This window comes from Myotis nattereri, assembly GCF_964212035.1.
Source record: "Myotis nattereri genome assembly, chromosome: 3".
Lineage (NCBI taxonomy): Eukaryota > Metazoa > Chordata > Mammalia > Chiroptera > Vespertilionidae > Myotis > Myotis nattereri.
In genome coordinates, this window is record NC_138077.1 from 133566233 (window position 1) to 133586361 (window position 20129).

Here is a 20129-nt window from a genome sequence, read left to right on the forward strand (position 1 = left end):
CAGGGTATGGAACATAACACCGTTGTCCCCACAGTGACCTGGGCCACAGCTGGGAAGACCTGGCAGTGTTTTCTGGCCAACGTCCTGGGTTTCTTTTATAGTTTTTCTTTCTGAAGGATTCCTAGACATTACAGGTTTTCTTGGCTATTTACATAGTATGGTGGATACAATATCATCTTAAAGCGGATTACCACCTTCCTCAGCCTTCTAATCTCATTACTTACTGTTGGGAGATGGGAGGGAGAGGAATGCAAAACTATCAATTGACCTATTCACATCCTCCCTCCTGGCTGCGTGACTTCTTTCTCATGGGAGTCTGTACATTGGTGGGGTGGGGTGGGGTGGGGTGGATGAGCTCCATGAAGACTCACCATAGGCTCATTATTGTACAGTTTTTTCAGGGTCAGAAAGAAAAACAAAAGAGGAGTTGGGAGGAAAGGTGGGTAGCCAGCTGGAAGTGAAAGGTCGTGGGTGTCCTTGAACATGGAGGAGTCGGGCTGGGCATGGAAGTGTGCCCTCCTGAGAGAGGCTGCCAAGTGCCCAGGGGTACACTTTAGGGGAGAGTAAGAATACAAACCATTGTAAGGTTTGCCTGAGTTCTAACTTCTTTTAGACTCAACATAGTTATAAATACTGAAAAAGCACAAATTACCAGCTCACAATATTTCTGCCCATCCTTGAGGGTGTAAAATCAATATTAGCAATTCTATGCTGAAGACAAGTTCTGACTTTGTAAAAGCTCTGTTACTCTGAGACAGTGGTTCTCATCCTTGGCTGCACATTAGAATCACCTGGGAACCTTTTTAAAATCCTTATTTCTGGGCCTCATCCTCCGGAAATTCTGTTTCTTTGTAACTAATGTTGTGGCCCCACCCCATAACAAAGAAACAGAATTTCCGGAGGATGAGGCCCAGAAATCAGGATTTTAAAAAGATTCCCAGGTGATTCTAATGTGCAGCCAAGGTTGAGAACCACTGCTCTAAGATTTTATTTTTCTGTTAGAAAAGACACCATGAGAGTATCAACTAGCTCTCTCACTTGAAGGAAGGAAATAATTATTAATATAATTTCTGTTTTAGAGATGAGGTAACCAAGGCATGGAAAGATGAGAGGACTTAATTTTCTCCAAGTCCTGCAGCCGGTAAGGGGGCGGGGAGGTAGAAACAGCATCCTGTAGTCTCTCTGGCTGATGAGTGATCATGATGAATCACAAGGAATAAATTACTTCTGTGCTGGAAGGAGGCAGTGGGAACAAACAGGTGGTTACTTACAAGGCTGCCAAAATCTGCAGCGAAGAGCATGCGTCCATTAGAGTTGTCTGAACAGCTGCGATGGGGCCATTGGAGGATGAGTGAAATCAGAACCTCTGGAGTGGAGCCAGGCTGTCCCCATAGTTTGTGGACTCCTCAGGTGATTCTAAGATGCAGGGCTGAGAGCCACTGTTCCAGAACAGTGATTCTTAGAGGGTGATCGATGGAAGGCAGACTCAGCATAGAGCAGGGGGCAGTGAGCATGCGTCAGCCCATCCAGACGGCATCCTGGGCCGCCCCCAGAATTTCTGATTTGGTAGGTCTGGGCTGGGAATGAGGATTTGCCTCTCCTCTCCTCTCCTCTCCTCTCCTCTCCTCTCCTCTCCTCTCCTCTCCTCTCCTCTCCTCTCCTCTCCTCTCCTCTCCTCTCCTCTCCTCTCCTCTCCTCTCCTCTCCTCTCCTCTCCTCTCCTCTCCTCTCCTCTCCTCTCCTCTCCTCTCCTCTCCTCTCCTCTCCTCTCCTCTCCTCTCCTCTCCTCTCCTCTCCTCTCCTCTCCTCTCCTCTCCTCTCCTCTCCTCTCCTCTCCTCTCCTCTCCTCTCCTCTCCTCTCCTCTCCTCTCCTCTCCTCTCCTCTCCTCTCCTCTCCTCTCCTCTCCTCTCCTCTCCTCTCCTCTCCTCTCCTCTCCTCTCCTCTCCTCTCCTCTCCTCTCCTCTCCTCTCCTCTCCTCTCCTCTCCTCTCCTCTCCTCCCCCCCCCCTCTCCCCTCCCCTCCCCTCTCCCCCTCTCCTGTCCCCCTCTCCTCTCCTGTCCTCCTCTCCTCTCCTCTCCTTTCTTATTGTTAATCCCCACCTGAGGATATATTTTCATTGATTTTTACAGAGAGAGAGAAAGGAAAAGATAGATAAACATCCATGTGAGAGAGAAACCTCCATCAGTTGCCTCCCAGATGCATCCCCACGAGGGATGCCTGCCACCGAGGTATGTGCCCTGACCCAGTAGTCAAACCTGCAACCTCCATCCATCCCACTGCGCCATCTGGCCAGGGTGAGGATTTGCATTTCTAACAAGCTTCGCGGGTGATGCTGGACAACACTTTGAGAACTGCTGACCTAGAGGCTACTTTTCAAACAAACTACCCCTGCCTGGTCTCCAGCCTAAAAGTCTGTTGACCCCGCCCCCTTAGAGTGGATTTGGGGTGCACAGGTAGCAAAGAGGGTAGATCTGATTAAGAATCCAATCAAAAGTGATTGCAGAGAAGGTAACTCCCACTGTAGTCTGTGCCATTTCTCAGGTGTCTTGGAGCAGGAAACAGTTATCAACTAGCAACTCAGAATAGAAAAACCAGAATTGATTATATTTTTTAAAATACATATATATACATATACATATATATGTATATATATGTGTATATATATATATACATACATATATATATTATTGATTTCAGAGAGGAAGGGAGAGGAAGAAAGAGATAGAAACATCAATCAGAGTGAATCATTGATTGGCTGCTTCCTGCACGCCCCCTACTGGGGATCGAACCTACAACCCAGGCATGTGCCCTTGACTGGAATCGAACCTGGGACCCTTCAGTCCACAGGCGGATGCTCTGCCCACTGAGCCAAACCAACTGGGGCAATTATATTTCTTTTATTACCTGAAAGTAAAGTCTCTTGAAACTTGTACTAGAACTAGTTAACATTTGGAAAACAGCTCTACAAAGACTATACATGGTCTGTTCTCAGGCACCATGGCAAGCCAGCAACTGAGGGCAAGAGCTTTATCTCAAGAAAACCAGCCTGCCAGGAACGTGGGACCCGTTGTAGCCTCCACAGGGCTTGTCCTGCTGCTTTACTTGACCTTATAGGGTCATTGCCAGGATGTCAGTCACAAAATGAGGTCTGAGGACACCCTGATTTCAGAGGAAAGGCAGCAGTGAATTGAATATACAATTGGTATGGCGGCCCACAGTTCTCTGAATATAGCAGCCAGGGCACTGCCGCTTCTGGATTCCATGTCTTGAATTGAACCATGCTTGGGCCAGGCAAGGCCATAATGGCTCAAAGGAATTGTGTGTGAGCAGATAAAAATCCAATGGAGGGGACAGTGTAATTAAGTTCACGAATGCACAGACAACAGGGCAGGGGCAGAGGGGTATACAGTGAGACACTCCAGAGAAGTGCTGTTAGTGACGATGTGGGAAGTAGAATATTGGAAAAAAATCACCAATGAACTAATGAGATAAATTCATAGTCATTCCTTCCCAAACCAAAGACTCCTTCCGTGACCTGTTGATGTCTGCAATGACGTAGGATAACACTTTAGGGAGTGACACGACATTGGGAAACTGATCTCCACCGTCACCTCACCTGCAGGACCCCACTGCTGAGGCTCAGACACACTCAGGGAGTCAAGCTGCTTGAACATTGACGGTGTTGAGACTTAAAATTGAGATTATAAGTGATTCCTTAATATAATTTGGAGACAAGAATTTGGGTACATAGTAACTTTTCCAGGTTACTGAAGGGACGGTGCCCTCAGTCTGCCATAGCCAAGGCAATACTTCCGTGGACTTCTCTGTGACACGGATGGACGAGGCGCTGGGAAGGCCTGCCTGGGGCGGAAGGTTTCACAGTGCTGCTCTCTGGACCAGCTTTTGTTCCCTCAGACCTGAGCCCCTCCAGAGTCCGTGAATCAGTGGAGTACATCAGACCTTACAGACTTACCGTCCGGCCTGACTTCCAGGGGATCTCACTTACCTGAGCATGTCCCTGTGAAAAGACTTTCTCCAAGCCTTCTAGCTGGGTCAAGGACGCCGAAACACTGGTTCCAGAAAGTACAAGGAGCCTTTCGCCTAGACTTTCTGGTTGTTTGTGACCAGGCTTGCATTGTTGCACAGGCTCTGGCCTAATTTCCGCAAAGCTTTCAACACCGAGGATGAAAGGCATTCCAGGGCTGAAAAGGATTCTGTCCTCAGCCACACTAGGGCTGTCAGTGGTGATGCCAGCTGCCTGCCACTGCTGACAGGATTAGGGAAGAACCCTTTCATGCCACTAACACTGTTAACCGCCACCCGTGGAAAGGAGATCAGTTGTTTCCATAAAGAAATACAAATCGTCATTTTGCTTTCAGATTCCCCAGAATGAGAGGACTCGAAGGGTGGCAAAGAGGCAAAGGAGAGTAGGTGTCCCCTAAATGTCAGGCTGCTGCCCGAGGCAGAAGATGGGGGTTGGGTGAAGAACTACAGATCAGTTACCTGCGGGGCTTTACAAAAAGAAAGAAGATCCAGGATTGACCTGAGGACTGAGCCAGCAAGTCCAAGAGCCAGCTAGAGGCAGAAGCCGGGGCCAGCTGTAGCTGGTGAGCGCCTGGCCTACAGGCCTGGCCTGCTCCTCCTGGGATTGTCTTTAGAAATGCTCAGGTGAAAGAGGAGAGAGGAGATGCAGCGAGGGCGGGAGAACAGGGCCTCTGAAAGCCGAGGAGGGGTAAGAGACCCTGTGTGTGCAAGAAAAGGTTAAATGTCCGATTCCTGAGTGCAGAGTTTGTACAATGGCCCCAGGAATATACTAATGGCCTTGAGGACTTCAGATTTGAGGGAACTGCAAATAAAGCAACAAGGAGGATGGGGTCCCAGGGGCCCTTGGGGTCAGGTGCTCAGGTAACACCATTTTTTGTATTAACTCTTTTCTAGCAAATGCAAACAGGTTGATAGCTTCGAATAGCTTTAGCAGTGAATCAGACAGGCTTTTTGAAGTTCCTGTAAGAATTCCTCCCTCATTCCTTCCCATCTGATCTCCTCCTCCTCACACAAGCTGTTCTTAGAGCACAGATAGGACTGTCAGCCACAGTGGGACCACATTTCAGATATATAACATTTACTGATCTTCAGAACCTTCCGCTTAAATGTATAGCTCTGACCTTTTCACCTGTTTCCCCCTTCATCTATATTTACCCTTGGCATAAACTACCACTTTTGCTCCCACCCTCTATCCTTTTGCTGCCCCCCTTGCCCCCACCCTTTACTCCTAGGTCCTTCTCTTTTTTATCCCCATCCCTTCTCTCCTTCTTGCTTTCATGGTGCTGCACGTAGTTTTATTTTTATATATATATATATATTATTGATTTTTTTACAGAGAGGAAGAGAGAGGGATAGTTAGAAACATCGATGAGAGAGAAACATCAATCAGCTGCCTCCTGCACACCCCCTACTGGGGATGTGCCCGCAACCAAGGCACATGCCCTTGACCAGAATCGAACCTGGAACCCTTGAGTCTACAGGCTGACACTCTATCCACTGAGCCAAACCCGTTAGGGTTGCATGTAGTTTTAGCACTCCACAGCCCATGATACACAGCTGTGCTTCTCAAGCTAACTCTCTTTGTCTTCATGGCAGGAAGTTGAATGTCAAGTCCAGGTCCCTTAGCCTGACGTACTGAAGAGTGACTGGCTTCTCCAGGCTCACCTGTTCGCCCCCACATCCCAACAAGCAGCCTCAGAAAGCCTGAAAAGACAGTGGGGACGCTCATCTTGTTCCCTCCCTTTAGTCTCACTGGCTATACCTTCTTGATCTTGGACTTTGAGGAGTCTGGAGTGATTCATCACTCCAAGTCAGCCTCATGCAGCCCTGGTCTGACTTCAGCCTGATTTAGACCCCTGGGAGTTAGTGGCCTGGGGGAGTTCAAGACTGAGGACTGCCTGAAACCTGTGGGCTTTGTGGACATGGTCTTCACATTCTCTGCAGCCACTCAAGGCCCTCCTGGAGTTCCTCCTTCCCAGGTGTTCTTCCTCCAAGGCACTGGTGGCCAATGGGGCTTACGTACATGTAAGCTCCAGGCCGTAATTCTGGGATTGAGCACCAGCAGTGTACAAATAATTGACCAAGAAATGAATGAACATATACTTGCACAAGAAGTTTCACTCATGGCTAAAGGAAGAGTTTGGTTTGACCCAAGGCAATCAGAATCTGTAAAATCAGCAGAATCTGTGTAAAATTAAGTGAGAAAGGTGTTCCCATAATCAGGTTTTTTAGAGGAAGTCCAAAAACCAACTTAGATACGGTGAGCTCATCTTGCAGAGCTGTTGTTGGACTCCAGCAATGCTACAAAAGCTCAAGTCCTCACAGGAATTTACCCTGCAGACAGACTCAGAGCTAGGATTTCAGAGGAAGCGTGCACTTGGATGAACAAAGCAAAGGATTTTGAATGTTTTGCATCAGCTTTTTTTTTAGAGAGAGTTTGGCTGAGTCTGTAATGCCATTTACCTGGTTGTGACTTGGCTCAGAGTTCATAAGCAGGTGTCTTTTTCCATTTCTGTTGTGTACACTTCTTGGACAGCCTCCCAGCAGGGGGCACTGCTACAGCTGAGTGCATGTCAGGGCTGCCTAGGAACACCAGCACAGGGATCTGTTCTGCGCAGGCAAGCTGAGGGTAAATATGGGTTAATAAAATGGGAGCCTACTACTTTGAGGTGAACTTATATATTTTTTTCATGTCTACACAAAATTCTGCAACTCTATGTGTAATTTATTCTCATAACAATTATAGCAGTAATTTTATTTTTGGAGATTGAATCACCCTATCTTGTCACGACAGGAGCTACAAATGCCCAAGATAACCAAAGCAGGAGATTATCTGTGCTGGGGGTAGGGGGAAGAGGTAGTGAGCATAGGAAGATAAACATTTTTCTTCGTTTGACTGGTAAACAACAACCTGAATGACTTCATTGCATCTGTTCTTTTTAAGCAACACTTCAGAGACCAAGGAAGCAACACTGATCATCTCCTTTGATTTAGTAGGAGGCAGTATAATCCCTGGTTTACAAAACAAGAAACGGGTTTAACATGAGAGAAACCAACATCAAAAAGAGACTCCAAATCCATGAAGGAACAACTAGCCCCTGGATTAAAAACGTACATAGATGCGCTGGAGAGCAGACTCTTTCATCAGGGCCGCACTGCAACCGCACCTTGGCACTCTCAGCTTTGACAAAGAGCACTCTCTCCTCTCACTTCCTTCTTCAGATCTGCTCTTAGGTTTATGACAGTATCATAAGGTGTTTACACAGCATCATGAGGTGGGAACGTTACGTGTGCACTACAATAATCCATATGAACGTAGGGATTGGCTGCAATTTACTATCTCACGGGATGGCTGTTCTGAATGCATTAGCATCAGAATCTGCTCCTGAAGGAATAAATAACAAGATCTCAGCTCTTGTATTATTCTTTCTCATTTTAACTGTTTTAAATGAAGAGAAAACATGATCAGAAGAATTACCTCTGTGTGTTCTCTAAAACAGCACAGGGTGGGAAGGAGAGGTCGCCTGTTCATGTCATGCAGATTGGAAATTAGGCTGAGCTCAGTTCAAAATGCTTGCCATTGAATACTGCTAAGAACAAAGCAAGCAGTATTCAATGTAAACAGTCATCTGAGACTGTTAGAATGTGTCTTTCAGAGCTTGATGTTAGGTATTGGGTTAAGATAGTAAATTAATAAGGAATTCTAAAATTTGCTCGCCAACCTAAAATATTTGTTGTCCTCTTGTTTATCTTGACTAGTAGGCTCTCTCTCTCTCTCTCTCTCTCTCTCTCTCTCTCTCTCTCACACACACACACACACACACACACACACACACACACACACACACATTCTCTCTCCCTGGATGCACCACCGTTGTTCCCAACCCCTTTCTTGCTTCACATTCCACAGACTGGCCACGTAGCTAACTCATGAGCTAGAGTACTTGGATCTAATAAACAGAAAAACAGCTGGAATTGTTCTTCTCTTCAGTCTTTATTTGCTACTGTCATTCCTTTATCCATCAATGCAAATTGTGGAGGACAGCAGGCCACCCACGTGTGCAGTGGCACGTGCCGGCTGACTGAGTGATGCTAACCGTGGCCCCACGTTAGCAGAGGCAACAGTGGGCATCAGCCCCTGGGCCCGGAGGGGAAGCCACCTCCCACAGTGGTTTGGCCAATAAAACATGAAGGACAGTTGCATTCTTTGTCCTTTTTATTTCTTTAATAACAAAAAAAGAAAACAAAAACCTATAATTTATAAGCTATTTTTGCTATCTACATTATATAGAAAATATAGACTCTGTTTACTTTATAACACACATCTTTTTCCCTTGATAAATAATTCTTTAAAATATCTAGTATACATGCCTTTTTATACATAAGTTTGGTTTTATACATATACATACATATATACTCAGCTTCTTTTAAAATCGACTTTCTAAGTTGATTCTGATTGTAGGTGATACATCAAACCAGAGTTGGGGATTTTCGAAATGTCATTGGCCGATTATTATAGATGGCCTTGGAGTGTGCTCCCGGTGGTTGAGTATAACATAGGAAAATGTCTTTTCTTGGGGAGTGGGCTTTCTAAGTTCATTTTTTTGTGACTCAAAATTTAGCAGTGCATTGCATTTTTACCTTTACACCCTCTTAACTCTCACCCTGTCTCATAGCCACAGCTGTTGAATTTGACCTGTGGTTGTAAATTAGGTTTCTGATTCCATTGTCTTTACTCTGGAGGTGGGGGTTGGGTGGGATTCGGCATTCTAGTGACATCCTCGGTGAAAGTAAATGCAGTTGCATCTGCAGGGACTTTATCTCCTATCCCCCAGAGGTTAAGTGATGGCCACACTGATTTTTAGTGGTAGACCCAGGACTAGAAGCCACGTTTGCTGTCTAAGTCACATCCTGCTGCACACAGCACCTTCATAGCTCTCAGGTGGGGAGAGGGAGGCTCAGAGAGATGAAATGACTTGTCTGAGGTCCCATGGCTACTTAGTGGAAGAGTTGCAATTAGAACTCAGACCTGCAAATGGACTGTATTTCCTGAGTTGTTGCAGCTAAATCAATTTTCTAGAAACTCACTTATGTCTTGAAGGTACTCATAAAAACTAGCTGTTTAAGGTTTCCCACTGTGACTATGTGAACAGTTATCTCTAATTTGTATGGTACTTGGCAAGGCTGGAGACATAAATCCAGATGTGGGCCTTTGGGATTTCCTGAGGCCAGTTCTACTAATACCGCCCCCCCCCCCCTGCTTCCCCCAACACACACACCCCTCTCCTAGATACAGATCTGGCTTAGGACTCCTGTTCCACCCACTGCCCACGTTTATTGGCCATCAAAGTCCTGAAGTTTATGGAACAGAGGCCATGACATTGGAGAGCTCATGATTAAAAAACGATCAAAGCCCCGCATTTCAATTCCCTTTTGAGAGCAGGGAGGAGGACAACGGAAGGAAAGCTGTCTGCGTCTGCTCTGTGGCTTTGTCTTTACCAGCAGCAGGCATTCCCTCCCTAGCGGGCAAGTGTGCAGGTGGGAACGCTGGGTTTCAGGGAACAGCCCTGAGTCCAGCTTCGGGGACAAGTGAAGCTCCCTCCTCCCCCCACCCCCACCCCAATGCTGCTTTAAGAGGTGATGGGCTCAAGTGCTCTCATTTGAGTCTGGAGGTGCAGCCAGTACCATATCTGAGTGACCATATTAGTTAACAGTGGGAAGTGGGGGCCTACCAACCTTTTCCTTCCCCACATCACAGTCCCTATATCTGGAGCCCTTGGGAGGACCACTGAAGTGTCTGGCTCTCAGGCTACTAAAGTGTCGCACTGTTGCATCTTGACTCTTGCGCCCTTTTTTGTTTACACCAGCAGTGAGCAGAGGAATAATGAGACCATGTCCTGGGGGTGGCCCTATGCCTAGTGTGGCAATCACAAGTTTGCCTGGGCGGGCGGCCAGGGCTGACAGTAAAACCATGTGGTCACCCTGTCTCTGCTTCATAGTTGTGTGACTCTGGCAAGTTCCTCTTTCTTTCAGAGCCTTGATTACCTCATGTAAAATGGGAGTAACAATCCCCAATACTAAAGGGTTGTTTTTGTGGACTAAATGAGATAATGAACTTAAAATCCCTGCACACAATGGATATCAAGAAATGGTGGAGCATAGGAAGTACTCGTTGGATCTGCAGAGGAAAAAGGCTCTGGGAGAAGTTCGTCATGAGCTGGAGTTGGCCAGGACTACCGCCAGGGTCCAGATACACGGACACAACGGTATTTGCTGCCGGGTAAGCTAAGGAGTTTCTGTGGATCCTGCTCCACCTCTCCCATTACAGGGAGAGTCATGAAGAAGCTGAGAGTGGTCATGGACTCTCTCTCCAGAGGAAAACAGAAAGAATCCAACAAGCCCAGAGCATGTCCACACACTGCGGATGCCATGTAGGAAACCCTGGCCTGCCCCCCTCTCAGAATTTGGAATTTGAGACATCAGCAGAGGCAACCGGTGGCATGAGCCAAAACTTCCAGCAGCAGAGGCATCCGCACAAGGATGGGACTAAGTGTGATGACCCTAAAGTGGTGCCCCTAATACACCAGCTCCTTGAAACACTAAAGTGGAAAGAGCTGGATTATTGCTGGGACTTGTCCAGGGTCCAAGTCAGCTGATAGTACGCAGACCCCCAAGGGTGCTGTTCGATGCTGGGCTTTGTTTCAGCAAGCTCTGTTAAAAGCTTGAGATTTTAGCTTCAGAGTGCAATTAAGTCTCTGCTAGTGGTAGGCCAGGCACAAAAGGAGCACTAAAGAAGCAGCTTAACCCCATTTACTACAATTTTTGTATTTAAAAAGATTAACTATCTCAGTCCTTTCTTCCTCTCATTCCTGCATTTACCTACTACATGCATGTCAGTAGGTAACATTTGACTACATTTACTAAAATATTTTTCATGCTTTTAAAAAGTATATTCTTTCTATATACCCTAGCCTCAAAGGAGAATTTTTGTTTTAGACACTGAGTGTTTTTTCGCAGAGCTCAGACACCTTCAGGGGAAAATAACTCCCAGGTAATTGGGTAAGTACAGAAACCTAAAACCCCAGGAAAACCCCTAGATTATAAATGACTTAGAAAAATGGGGCCCATAGAGTCATCTAGTTTCCTTTCCCTTCATCCTTAATCGCAGCCTTTCAGGCTAGCTAGGACCCCACCACTCTCGCCTACCCCACCCCCAAAAAACAAAAACAAAACAACAACAAAAAATACAGGGGAAAAACACACACACAAAGTTCTATTCAGTTTCCACAAAAGCTGTCCAGAGGGCAATTCAGGAGAACCTGAACCAAAACAGCCCATGGCATGACCCTCTGCTCAAATTATTACTGCGAGACTTCCATTCTACCAAATCGCTAGTTTTGAACACGTCATCGTGAAGTCTGAAAACACATCAGGGACTAGAAGGTACCTGGAGAGTTTCGGCTGACTAACCTGACTGTGTTGTGGTGAGGCCCCCAAAGTAGAGAGATGTTTCCAGGGAGGCAGTCCTTGCTCCTCTGAGCTAGAAAATGACCACGATCCCCATGATGCTTGCACAGCCACAACACACCCATGGACAGCCTGGGCTGCACAGTAGATTGCCCTGGGAGAAGCATGGAGGCTGCAACTGATGACACTGTTTGTTTTCAGATTCTGCCTTGGCAGGGCCTGGGAGTGAACTCTTGCCCGCTTAAGCTCCCTTCTAGCTCTACTGCCAGGCATAGGAAGAGAAGCCTGAGCCTCCGTTGTGTGAGCTGTGAACAAGTCCTAGTTTCTACCTCCAACCTTGACAAATGTCTGGCTGGGATGAAGGACTAAGACAAGATAAAAGGGTAATTCTGTTTTCAAAATGTATTCGACTTGGCCTTTTTTTCAAGACTTGTCCTGAGTTTTTAAGAGCCATTTTGGTGACATTTGGTGGCAGCGAGCATTGACAAATCCATGTGTGTGTGTCAGCTTGCTCCCTTTTGGCTGCCTGTTCTGAGCCTGCAGCTCGCCATCTCCAGTGAAAGCTCTGTAAGCAGAGGGTGACGAGAGACAAGAGACCAAGGAGTAGAAGAATATGTTTTTTCCAACATCAGCTTCTCAATCCTCCATGAAGATACACCTGAGAGGCCTCTAAACCCCATTTTAGAAACATTGAAACTTATGTTCCTTGTTGTCCTTTTGTTTAACACCTGTTACATTGGGGGGGGGGGGGTACCAGAATCATGAAAACAAAGGTCAAAGCTAGAGAAAAGAGCCTTTACTTCTTTTTACGGGAAGTGGATTATGTTTGAGTGGAACTGAAGACTTGCCTTTTACATCCCTCCACAGAGCTGCGTGAAACTCCTAGAAGCCCTTCCCTGGCTTGTAGGAGGCATGGGTGTTGGAACACAAATCCAGGGCTGGCTCCCTTTCCCTTCTGGGGGGAACCCCCAGTGCAACACTGGGGCATGCAGCTGCCCCACCTCTTGAGGGCAGCTATAAGCTTGCAGTCAGGCCCAAACCTCCTCCTGTCTCCTTGGCCATAACTGGGGAGCCAGGTGAAAGGACAACCTCGATACTTCAGCATGGAATCCCTCTTACACTCAACTCACCACCAGAAGTAGTGTTATAAGATGGCTTCTTGCAGTTTTTTAATTGCTGACGAGTTCAAAGGGATATGCTTTTCTCTGCCCCATCTGTTTCCATGCGGGATATGCTCTTGCTCTCTCATTTTGGCTTAAAGAAGCCCTGTCTCTGCTGGCATTCCCGGCACTCCCTTACCCCACCTCAGGCCAAGTGAAGGGCCGCGGGCCAATTGGGAAGACACTCCCTCCTGCTTCCTATGAGGAAGACCAATCAATCCAGAAAGCTGTACACTTTGTTGCCAAGTACTTTGGCCTCCAGACACTTAAAGTGGCTTCCTGGAATTTGAACTTTCTCAGTAGCCCATTGCACCCCCACCTTTCCCCAGGCCAACAGGCTTGTGTGGACATGGGAGGATGTGCCTTCTCCTGCGAGATTTTTTGTGGGGGCCAGAATAGGGAGGCCACACCAACTGAACTTGACCTCACCGGAGTATTTGGCTTGCAAAGGAGGCCAAGGTATGGGGAGTGGATGAGGTGAAGTGGAAAGGCATCCCTCCTTGCTCCTCACAGTAAAGGGCAGCAGAGGCAGCTAAATCTCCTGCCTCTCATGCAAGTGCCCAGCAGGGATGACCTCAGGAAAGGCAGGTCCTCTGAACACTCCCGGGCTATTTACTCAGCATCCTGACAGTCTTGTTTGGGCCCCTCACCTGGGCTGCGGTTCACCTTCTCAGATACCACCTATTCCCATTGTCCCTCCACCTCCCCATCCCCACACTCCTGGACGCTCCCTCCCTCCCACACCTTTCCCTCTGGGCCTCACGCAGAAGGCCTTCGTCCCCTAGGTCCCCAGTCTGCGCTAACAGTACAAGGACATCCTGCTCCGGCGCATGGCCTCGCTGATTAGGTAGGCGGGGCTCAGCTCCGGCTCCTCCGTCATGACGGCAATGTTCTGCCACTCGCCCGTCTGGCTGGACCTCTTGATGGTGTCTACCACGCACAGGGCGTACAGGCAGTCGTCGAAGGTGGCAGCCATGGTGAGCGGCCGGCCATCCCACGTGCGCCGGTCGTCCTGGTCCTGGAAGGCCTGGCGCACGGCCTGCATCATCTTGATGGTGCCCCGCAGGTAGGGCGAGGGGATGTCGCTGAAGGCCTTCTCCGGCAGCAGGGAGTTGCGGACAGGTGTGGAGTCCTGCAGCAGCAGCTCCTGCTCCGGGGCGCTATTGCGCTGCCCGTACAGGTCTGTGCCCACCGCCAGCAGGCGCCCGGCAGAGCCCACCACAGTCACGTCCTGCTTGAACTCTCCGGGCACGTTGAAGTTCAGGGTGACGGTGCAGCACACCCCGCCCTCCAGCACCATCTGGAAGGTGCAGAAGTCATCGCTGGTGATCTGGCGGATGCCCTTGATGTGGTCGGTCTGCTTCACGAAGGTCTTGAGCAGCCCGTGGACCTTGAGGGCCTTCTGGCCAGTGAGGAAGGTGAGCAGGTCGATGATGTAGGTGCCCACCGAGTGCAGGCCGCCTCCGCCCATCAGGTCGTCGCAGCTCCAGTTGTACTTCTTGCCCAGCAGGCTGCCGCTGTGCACCTGCACCTCGCACACCAGCAGCTCGCCCACGTAGCCCTCCTCGATGAGCTGCTTCATGCGCACGAAGGCCGGCAAGAAGCGCAGCACGTTGCCCATGATGCTCATGAGCTTGGGGTAGTAGTGGGCGGCCGACATCATGCGGAAGGCGTCCAGCGGCGTGGCCGTGCGGTCGCAGATGACATTCTTGCCTATGCCTGCGGGCGGGAGGAAAAACAGCAGATCAGGGCGCTGGGTGCCGAGGGAGCAGAGAGTGGTAGGGGGTGCTATGCCCCCAAATGTTAATTCTTGGAATGGGAACCTGACGGAATCAGATATCCTTATTACAATGAAATATTTTATAACAGCTTTTATTTATGCAAAAATAATATATTCTATATATTTCAATATTTTATATACAATTATTAAATAGCTAAGTTGATCTACTTAATTTTAGTAGAAACCATCAGCAATGATTTAAATATTGATTTATTGAAACATTTTAAATAGCCTTTGTTTTGTTTAAAATATAAAATACCTCATTTAATATTTTATGTATATACAAATATGTTACTTATAAGGTATATTTAAAATATTTAAATATAGAACATGAGTTCTATTAAATTATACAATATAATCTTTTTACAAATATGAAATATGTTTTACTACAAGTATCTTACATAGGAAATGCTTTAAGTTTTATTTTTTATGTAAAATAAAATTTTATTTAAAATGCATTATTAGCCGAAACCAGTTTGGCTCAGTGGATAGAGTGTCAGCCTGCGGATTGAAAGGTCCCAGGTTCGATTCCGGTCAAGGGCACGTACCTGGGTTGCGGGCACATCCCCAGTAGGGGGTGTGCAGGAGGCAGCTGATCAATGTTTCTCTCTCATCGATGTTTCTAACTCTCTATCTCTCTCCCTTCCTCTCTGTAAAAAAATCAATAAAATATATTTTAAAAAAATAAAATAAAATAAAATGCATTATTAAAAATATCATATGGAGAGAAAAGAATAGGTCTCTACCTGGACAAAACCAGAATAAATAAGTTTAAATCAAGGCCAAGGTCATTCTGATTAAGTATGAGGAAGAATTTCTTAATGATATCCTTCAAAAGCCTAAGCTTTTAGCTGCCTCCCCCACAACCACCAACAAAGGATTATATTTTGAGTGTTACCTTGCTTGTTTACTGTGCATTATGGGTTAGGCTGGCAGTGGTCACAGATGTGCTAGTTGAATGTTTTCTGCCTCCTTATGGGAAGAACAGATACTATCTGCGGGTGGGCAGTGACCAGTTCCTCCCTGACTGCCATCTGTCTCACAGTGAGGTTCAGTGCTTTTGGCCAAAGGAGCCGAGGCCCAATAAGAATTAGGCTTATGCGATGACTTGAATGACTGCATAAACTGCAGGTGGACGCCAGCCCGTGAGGAGAATGGGTTCTGGGTGTAGAGAAAACGAAGGGCTAGGGAAGGAGAGTGACAGGGAAGGAGAAAGGGACGCATTCTGCAGAAGCCAAGCGTCAAGGAAGAAAAACAACTCAGCCGAACCTGGAGGAACAGCCAGCTGGAACTCAGGATAACACAACAACAATAACAGAATTATACAGATTTTGTTAGCAAGCCAGGAAGCTAGGTAAAAAGACTTAGGGAGCCCAGCCAGCATGGCTCAGTGGTTGAGCGTCAACCTATGAACCAGGAGGTCACAGTTCAATTCCCGGTCAGCACTCGATCCCCAGTGTGGGGCATAGAGAAGGCAGCCGATCAATGATTCTCTCTCATCACTGATGCTTCTCTCTCTCTCTCTCCCTCTCTGTCTCCCTCTTCCTTACTCTCTGAAATCAGTAAAAACACATTTTTAAAAAATGATTTGGGGAGCTTCTGAGTCAAGACATGTGGCTACCCATGGTAGGGCCCTGTTGTCCAGTCATACTCTGCACATAGACCCTCTAATGGGGACGCGGGCACTCTTAACACAGACACGGGAGATACCGCAGGGCTGTGGGATGATGAGACACACACACCCATGCCTGTCCCGACTGTGGGCACCCGACTTGGCAAAATCCATGAAATCTCACCACAAGGTGAGCTGAGCTAGGGTTCTGTGGACACCTGGACAAGGCCACAGCCTGGAACACGGCTCTCTCTCCCCATTGGAAGAACTAATCCAACAACAGACACCGTCAGAACAGAGTGCAGAAAATAAATACAATCAGTGGCTATGAATTTCCATGTGCACATCTCATTCTGGCCCTGAGTGGAAGGCCCGGAGCCTGCACAGTCACATCTCCTTATTAGGAAAGCTGGTGGCTTCCTGGTGACCATGAGTTAGCAACAAGAAGCACCTTTAACTTTCGGCAACCAGGCTCCAGCAGAGGGATAAGGAAGCACTGGTTTAGCAACCAGAAATGCCATGCACCTGCATAACCTAACGTTCCAATAATATGATCCTGTAGGCATTAGGCTCATGTAACACCAGCTCATGTTTGCAGGAGCAGATTTACATGTAAGTGCATTGGTAGGCCACTGCAGGGGCAGGTGACAAATGCTGCCCAAATCTGCCGCATACCAGTTGGGTACAGGCTGTGCTGTGGCCTCTCCTATATCCTACCTCAAGGTCCCCAAAACCAGGACCCCTGACTGCCATCTGCTAGTTACGCTCAATAGGTCAAATTAATGGCAGATGAAAAAAAGTTTATCTTATTTCTGTTATAAAAACTATAAAATAGTAAAAGAAAATAATTAATTGGGAAATTTAACTCATGCCCCGCCCCCTCCCCCCCCCCCTCCCCCCACCCCAAACCATCATTGGATGGTTAATTCTTTGCAGCTCTCTAGATGAAAAGATTCTGATGAAAGTTAGACTCCCTCTCCAGAAAATGCAATATGAACATACATGCAGACCTCTGCCCCATTCTGAACTCATGCATGGCTCCCCCACAGTTCTGAGATGCAGGCATCTCTTCCTTTAGGCTACTTATGTATGCTGTGGGCTCACACTGCACAGTAAGTTCCTCAAGGACAACGGCAGGGTCTTCCCCTGAGCCCACAGCACCTAGAGGCAAGGCGTGCGTTTCGCAGGAATCCAGTGATGCTTGGCCCCACCTCTCTGCCCACAGTCTGTTGCGACATCCCCACTTTATGGATAGGTCTCAGCAACACCTTAAGATACAGTATCATCAAAAATCAAAAGAGACTTCTAGGAATCTATCATAAAGAAATAATCCAAAATGTAAGCACAGCTTCTTGCCAGAGATGCTTCTCATGCATTATTTATTAAAGTAAAAAGCCGGGAACAATGCAAATGCCCAACGCTAGAAGAAGGGGTAAGTACACTATAGTACAGCCATACAATAGAATATTGTGCAGCCACTGAAAATGATGCTTATAAAGACTTTTTAATGGAAGGCAAGATGATTATGATGTAATGTTAAGTGAAAAGTGTTCCATTCATAGACATACTATGATCTCAACTCTTTCTTATAAAGACAAAAGGAAAAAACCTGGATGGGGCTATCTCAAATGTTTACAATGATTAATTCATTATTAAGACTATGATGGATTTTTATTTTCTTCACTACATTTTTCTACATTTCTAAATGTCTACTTTTAAGGACAGAAAATAAAACATTTTCTTTTGTAAGCCCAAAAGAAACAAGCAAACCTTTGAAGGGCAGAGTTCGTGGAATGGCAGGAGGGCCGTCCACAGCTCGAATGGGCAGGCACATCCCAGAGCTAACAGACCTGTCCCTATACCTGTGCCCCAGCGAACTGGTGAAAACGCCACAGACCCTGAACTTGGACTGTTCCTGAGGCTCAGACTATGTGGCCAGGTCTTCTGCTCCAATTCCTCAGGACCTCTTCATGATCCTGGTGAAAGCTATGGTCTCTCTCCAGAAGATGCATCTCAAACATACCTACAAAACTTCGCCCACATCCCAAGCCCATGCACAACCCTCCCCCAGGTTCTGAGGAATAGGAATCTCCATCAAAAAGTGTTGGATCACTTCTTGAAACTTTTATGACATATTGTTAAAAATAGGATAATGCTTCTAGTTTTAAAAGGAATCCAAAATGCAGAACTAGCAGACCCTTCACAGATGTCTAAAACAAAGATTGCTTTCTCTCTCTTCTGGACAGTCTACCTCAACCCTACCTCTTGGTGAGACATCTGCAAAGCCCACTCTGGATCCCCAGGATCCTTAGGTTCTCCTTCCCAGCCTTTTCCCACCCAAATATGCCCTACCAAAATCCCAAGGTTCTCAGTGGCTTAACAGGAATCCAGGGCTTAGGCTAAAGTAATGTAATTCTATTTTTGTCATTGTTTGCTTGTTTTTGTTTTATTTTAGCTTTATTGAGGTATAATTGACATAAAATTATAAGACATTAGAAACGTACATCATGGTGACCTGATATATATTGTGAAAGGATTCCCACCATCTACTTAATTAACACTTCCATCACCCTTCATAGTTATCTTTTGTGTGCATGTGAGAACATTTAAGTTCTACCCTCTTAGCCAATTTCAATTATACAATACAGCTTTATCAACTACAATCACCATGTTTTTACCACCTAAGACCTTATTCATCTGATAGCTGAAAGTTTATACTTCAAGGAATGCAATTTTAATTGTAGGCTTCCAGTCATCAGACACTGTGTGTATGCAGGTTTGTGTGTGTGCAGGTGTGTGTATGCAGGTGTGTGTATGCAGGTGTGTGTATGTGTGTGCAGGTGTGTGTGTATGCATGTGTGTATGCAAATGTGTGTATGCAGGTGTGTGTGTGTGTACAGGTGTGTGTGTGTGTGTGTGTGTGTGTGCAGGTATGTGTATGCAGGTGTGTGTGTATGCAAACGTGTGTGTATGTATGCAGGTGTGTGGGTGCATTAGTGCCGTGCAGAGCATTTCCTTTACCCCTAAAATCACATGCAAGGTAACTGGAACTTGCATTGTCCAGGCAGAGGATAGACATAGCCCACAAGCCTGGGTGTGTTACATGCTACTGGACATACACTGAATTTCTCCCAAAGAAAGCAGATAGATAATACCTGCCTTCAAGTTGCCTCTGTCAGCCTGAGCTTTGGGTTTAGCACTCTAGAAAGTTCAAGTCTTTGTTGTCTTCCTGATTTTCAGGTGTCTTACCACATTGCCTTTCTTGCCACCCCCAGAGAAAGTGCTGGAATGGGCTCCATAGAGAAAAGCATTCCCTGTCCATTTTGCCCTGGAAAGGAAATAGTAAGTAAGGGCAAAATCTTGCACTCCCCGCTAAGCACATGGGTGTGCCCCCCTCATACCCATGTGAAGGTAAATATATTCCATCCCAGACACAGAAAGTGGAGGGCTCGGTTTCTCAGGGAGAGACAGTCAGGGACAGGCAGAGCCCTTCATGAGCCTGCCTCTAACCCGGCCCAGGCTGATTCCTAACGGGAAGCCATGAGGGAAAATACAGCCCTGGTCTCTGCTCCGCATCCCCTGCGAGGAGAGCTGTGCTTTCTCACTTGAGGGCCACGTTTACAGCCCTGCATTCATGTACCTTTCAGAGGATCATGCAAAACACACGCCCCTTAGGTTTGGCTTCAGATTCTCTGTGGTAAGATGCTGTGTCTTTCTAAGGCAAAAGATAAAAAGAACTCTAGGACCTCAGACAGTCTTACAGAAAATCATGCCGTGGAGAATCAGGCCAAGGACATGAACCATATGGACTCAATTTTACTCCAAATAAACAAGCAGTACAAATGGAAAGCAGGGAAAAAAATACTAAACGCTTGAGAAAAAGTGGTTTGTGTTTTGCCAAGCCCCAACATTTCCCGAGCAGTTGGAGTTTCAGCAAAGCCCGCTGGTGCTCACAATGATGTGAAGAGACAGAGGGAGCTTTCTGGGCACTTGGGGCTCTGGCAGACAGCGGCAGCCCTGCTGCTTCCCTCTCAGAGTGTGAGCCATCACCCCATCATGCTGCACT

At 46.9% G+C, this 20129-nt stretch overlaps 1 protein-coding gene across 1 annotated transcript in view; it reads right to left on the reverse strand.

Annotated features, from left to right (window-relative positions):
• Positions 1–12292: 12292 nt before the first annotated feature.
• The window catches only part of GFOD1 (Gfo/Idh/MocA-like oxidoreductase domain containing 1), a 110730-nt gene continuing 102893 nt past the window's right edge, over positions 12293–20129 (reverse strand). Inside the window, exon 2 of the mRNA XM_081085621.1 lies at positions 12293–14390. Coding sequence (XP_080941747.1) covers positions 13471–14390 — 920 coding nt within the window. The 3' untranslated portion in view covers positions 12293–13470. The remainder of the gene's footprint in view (positions 14391–20129) is intronic.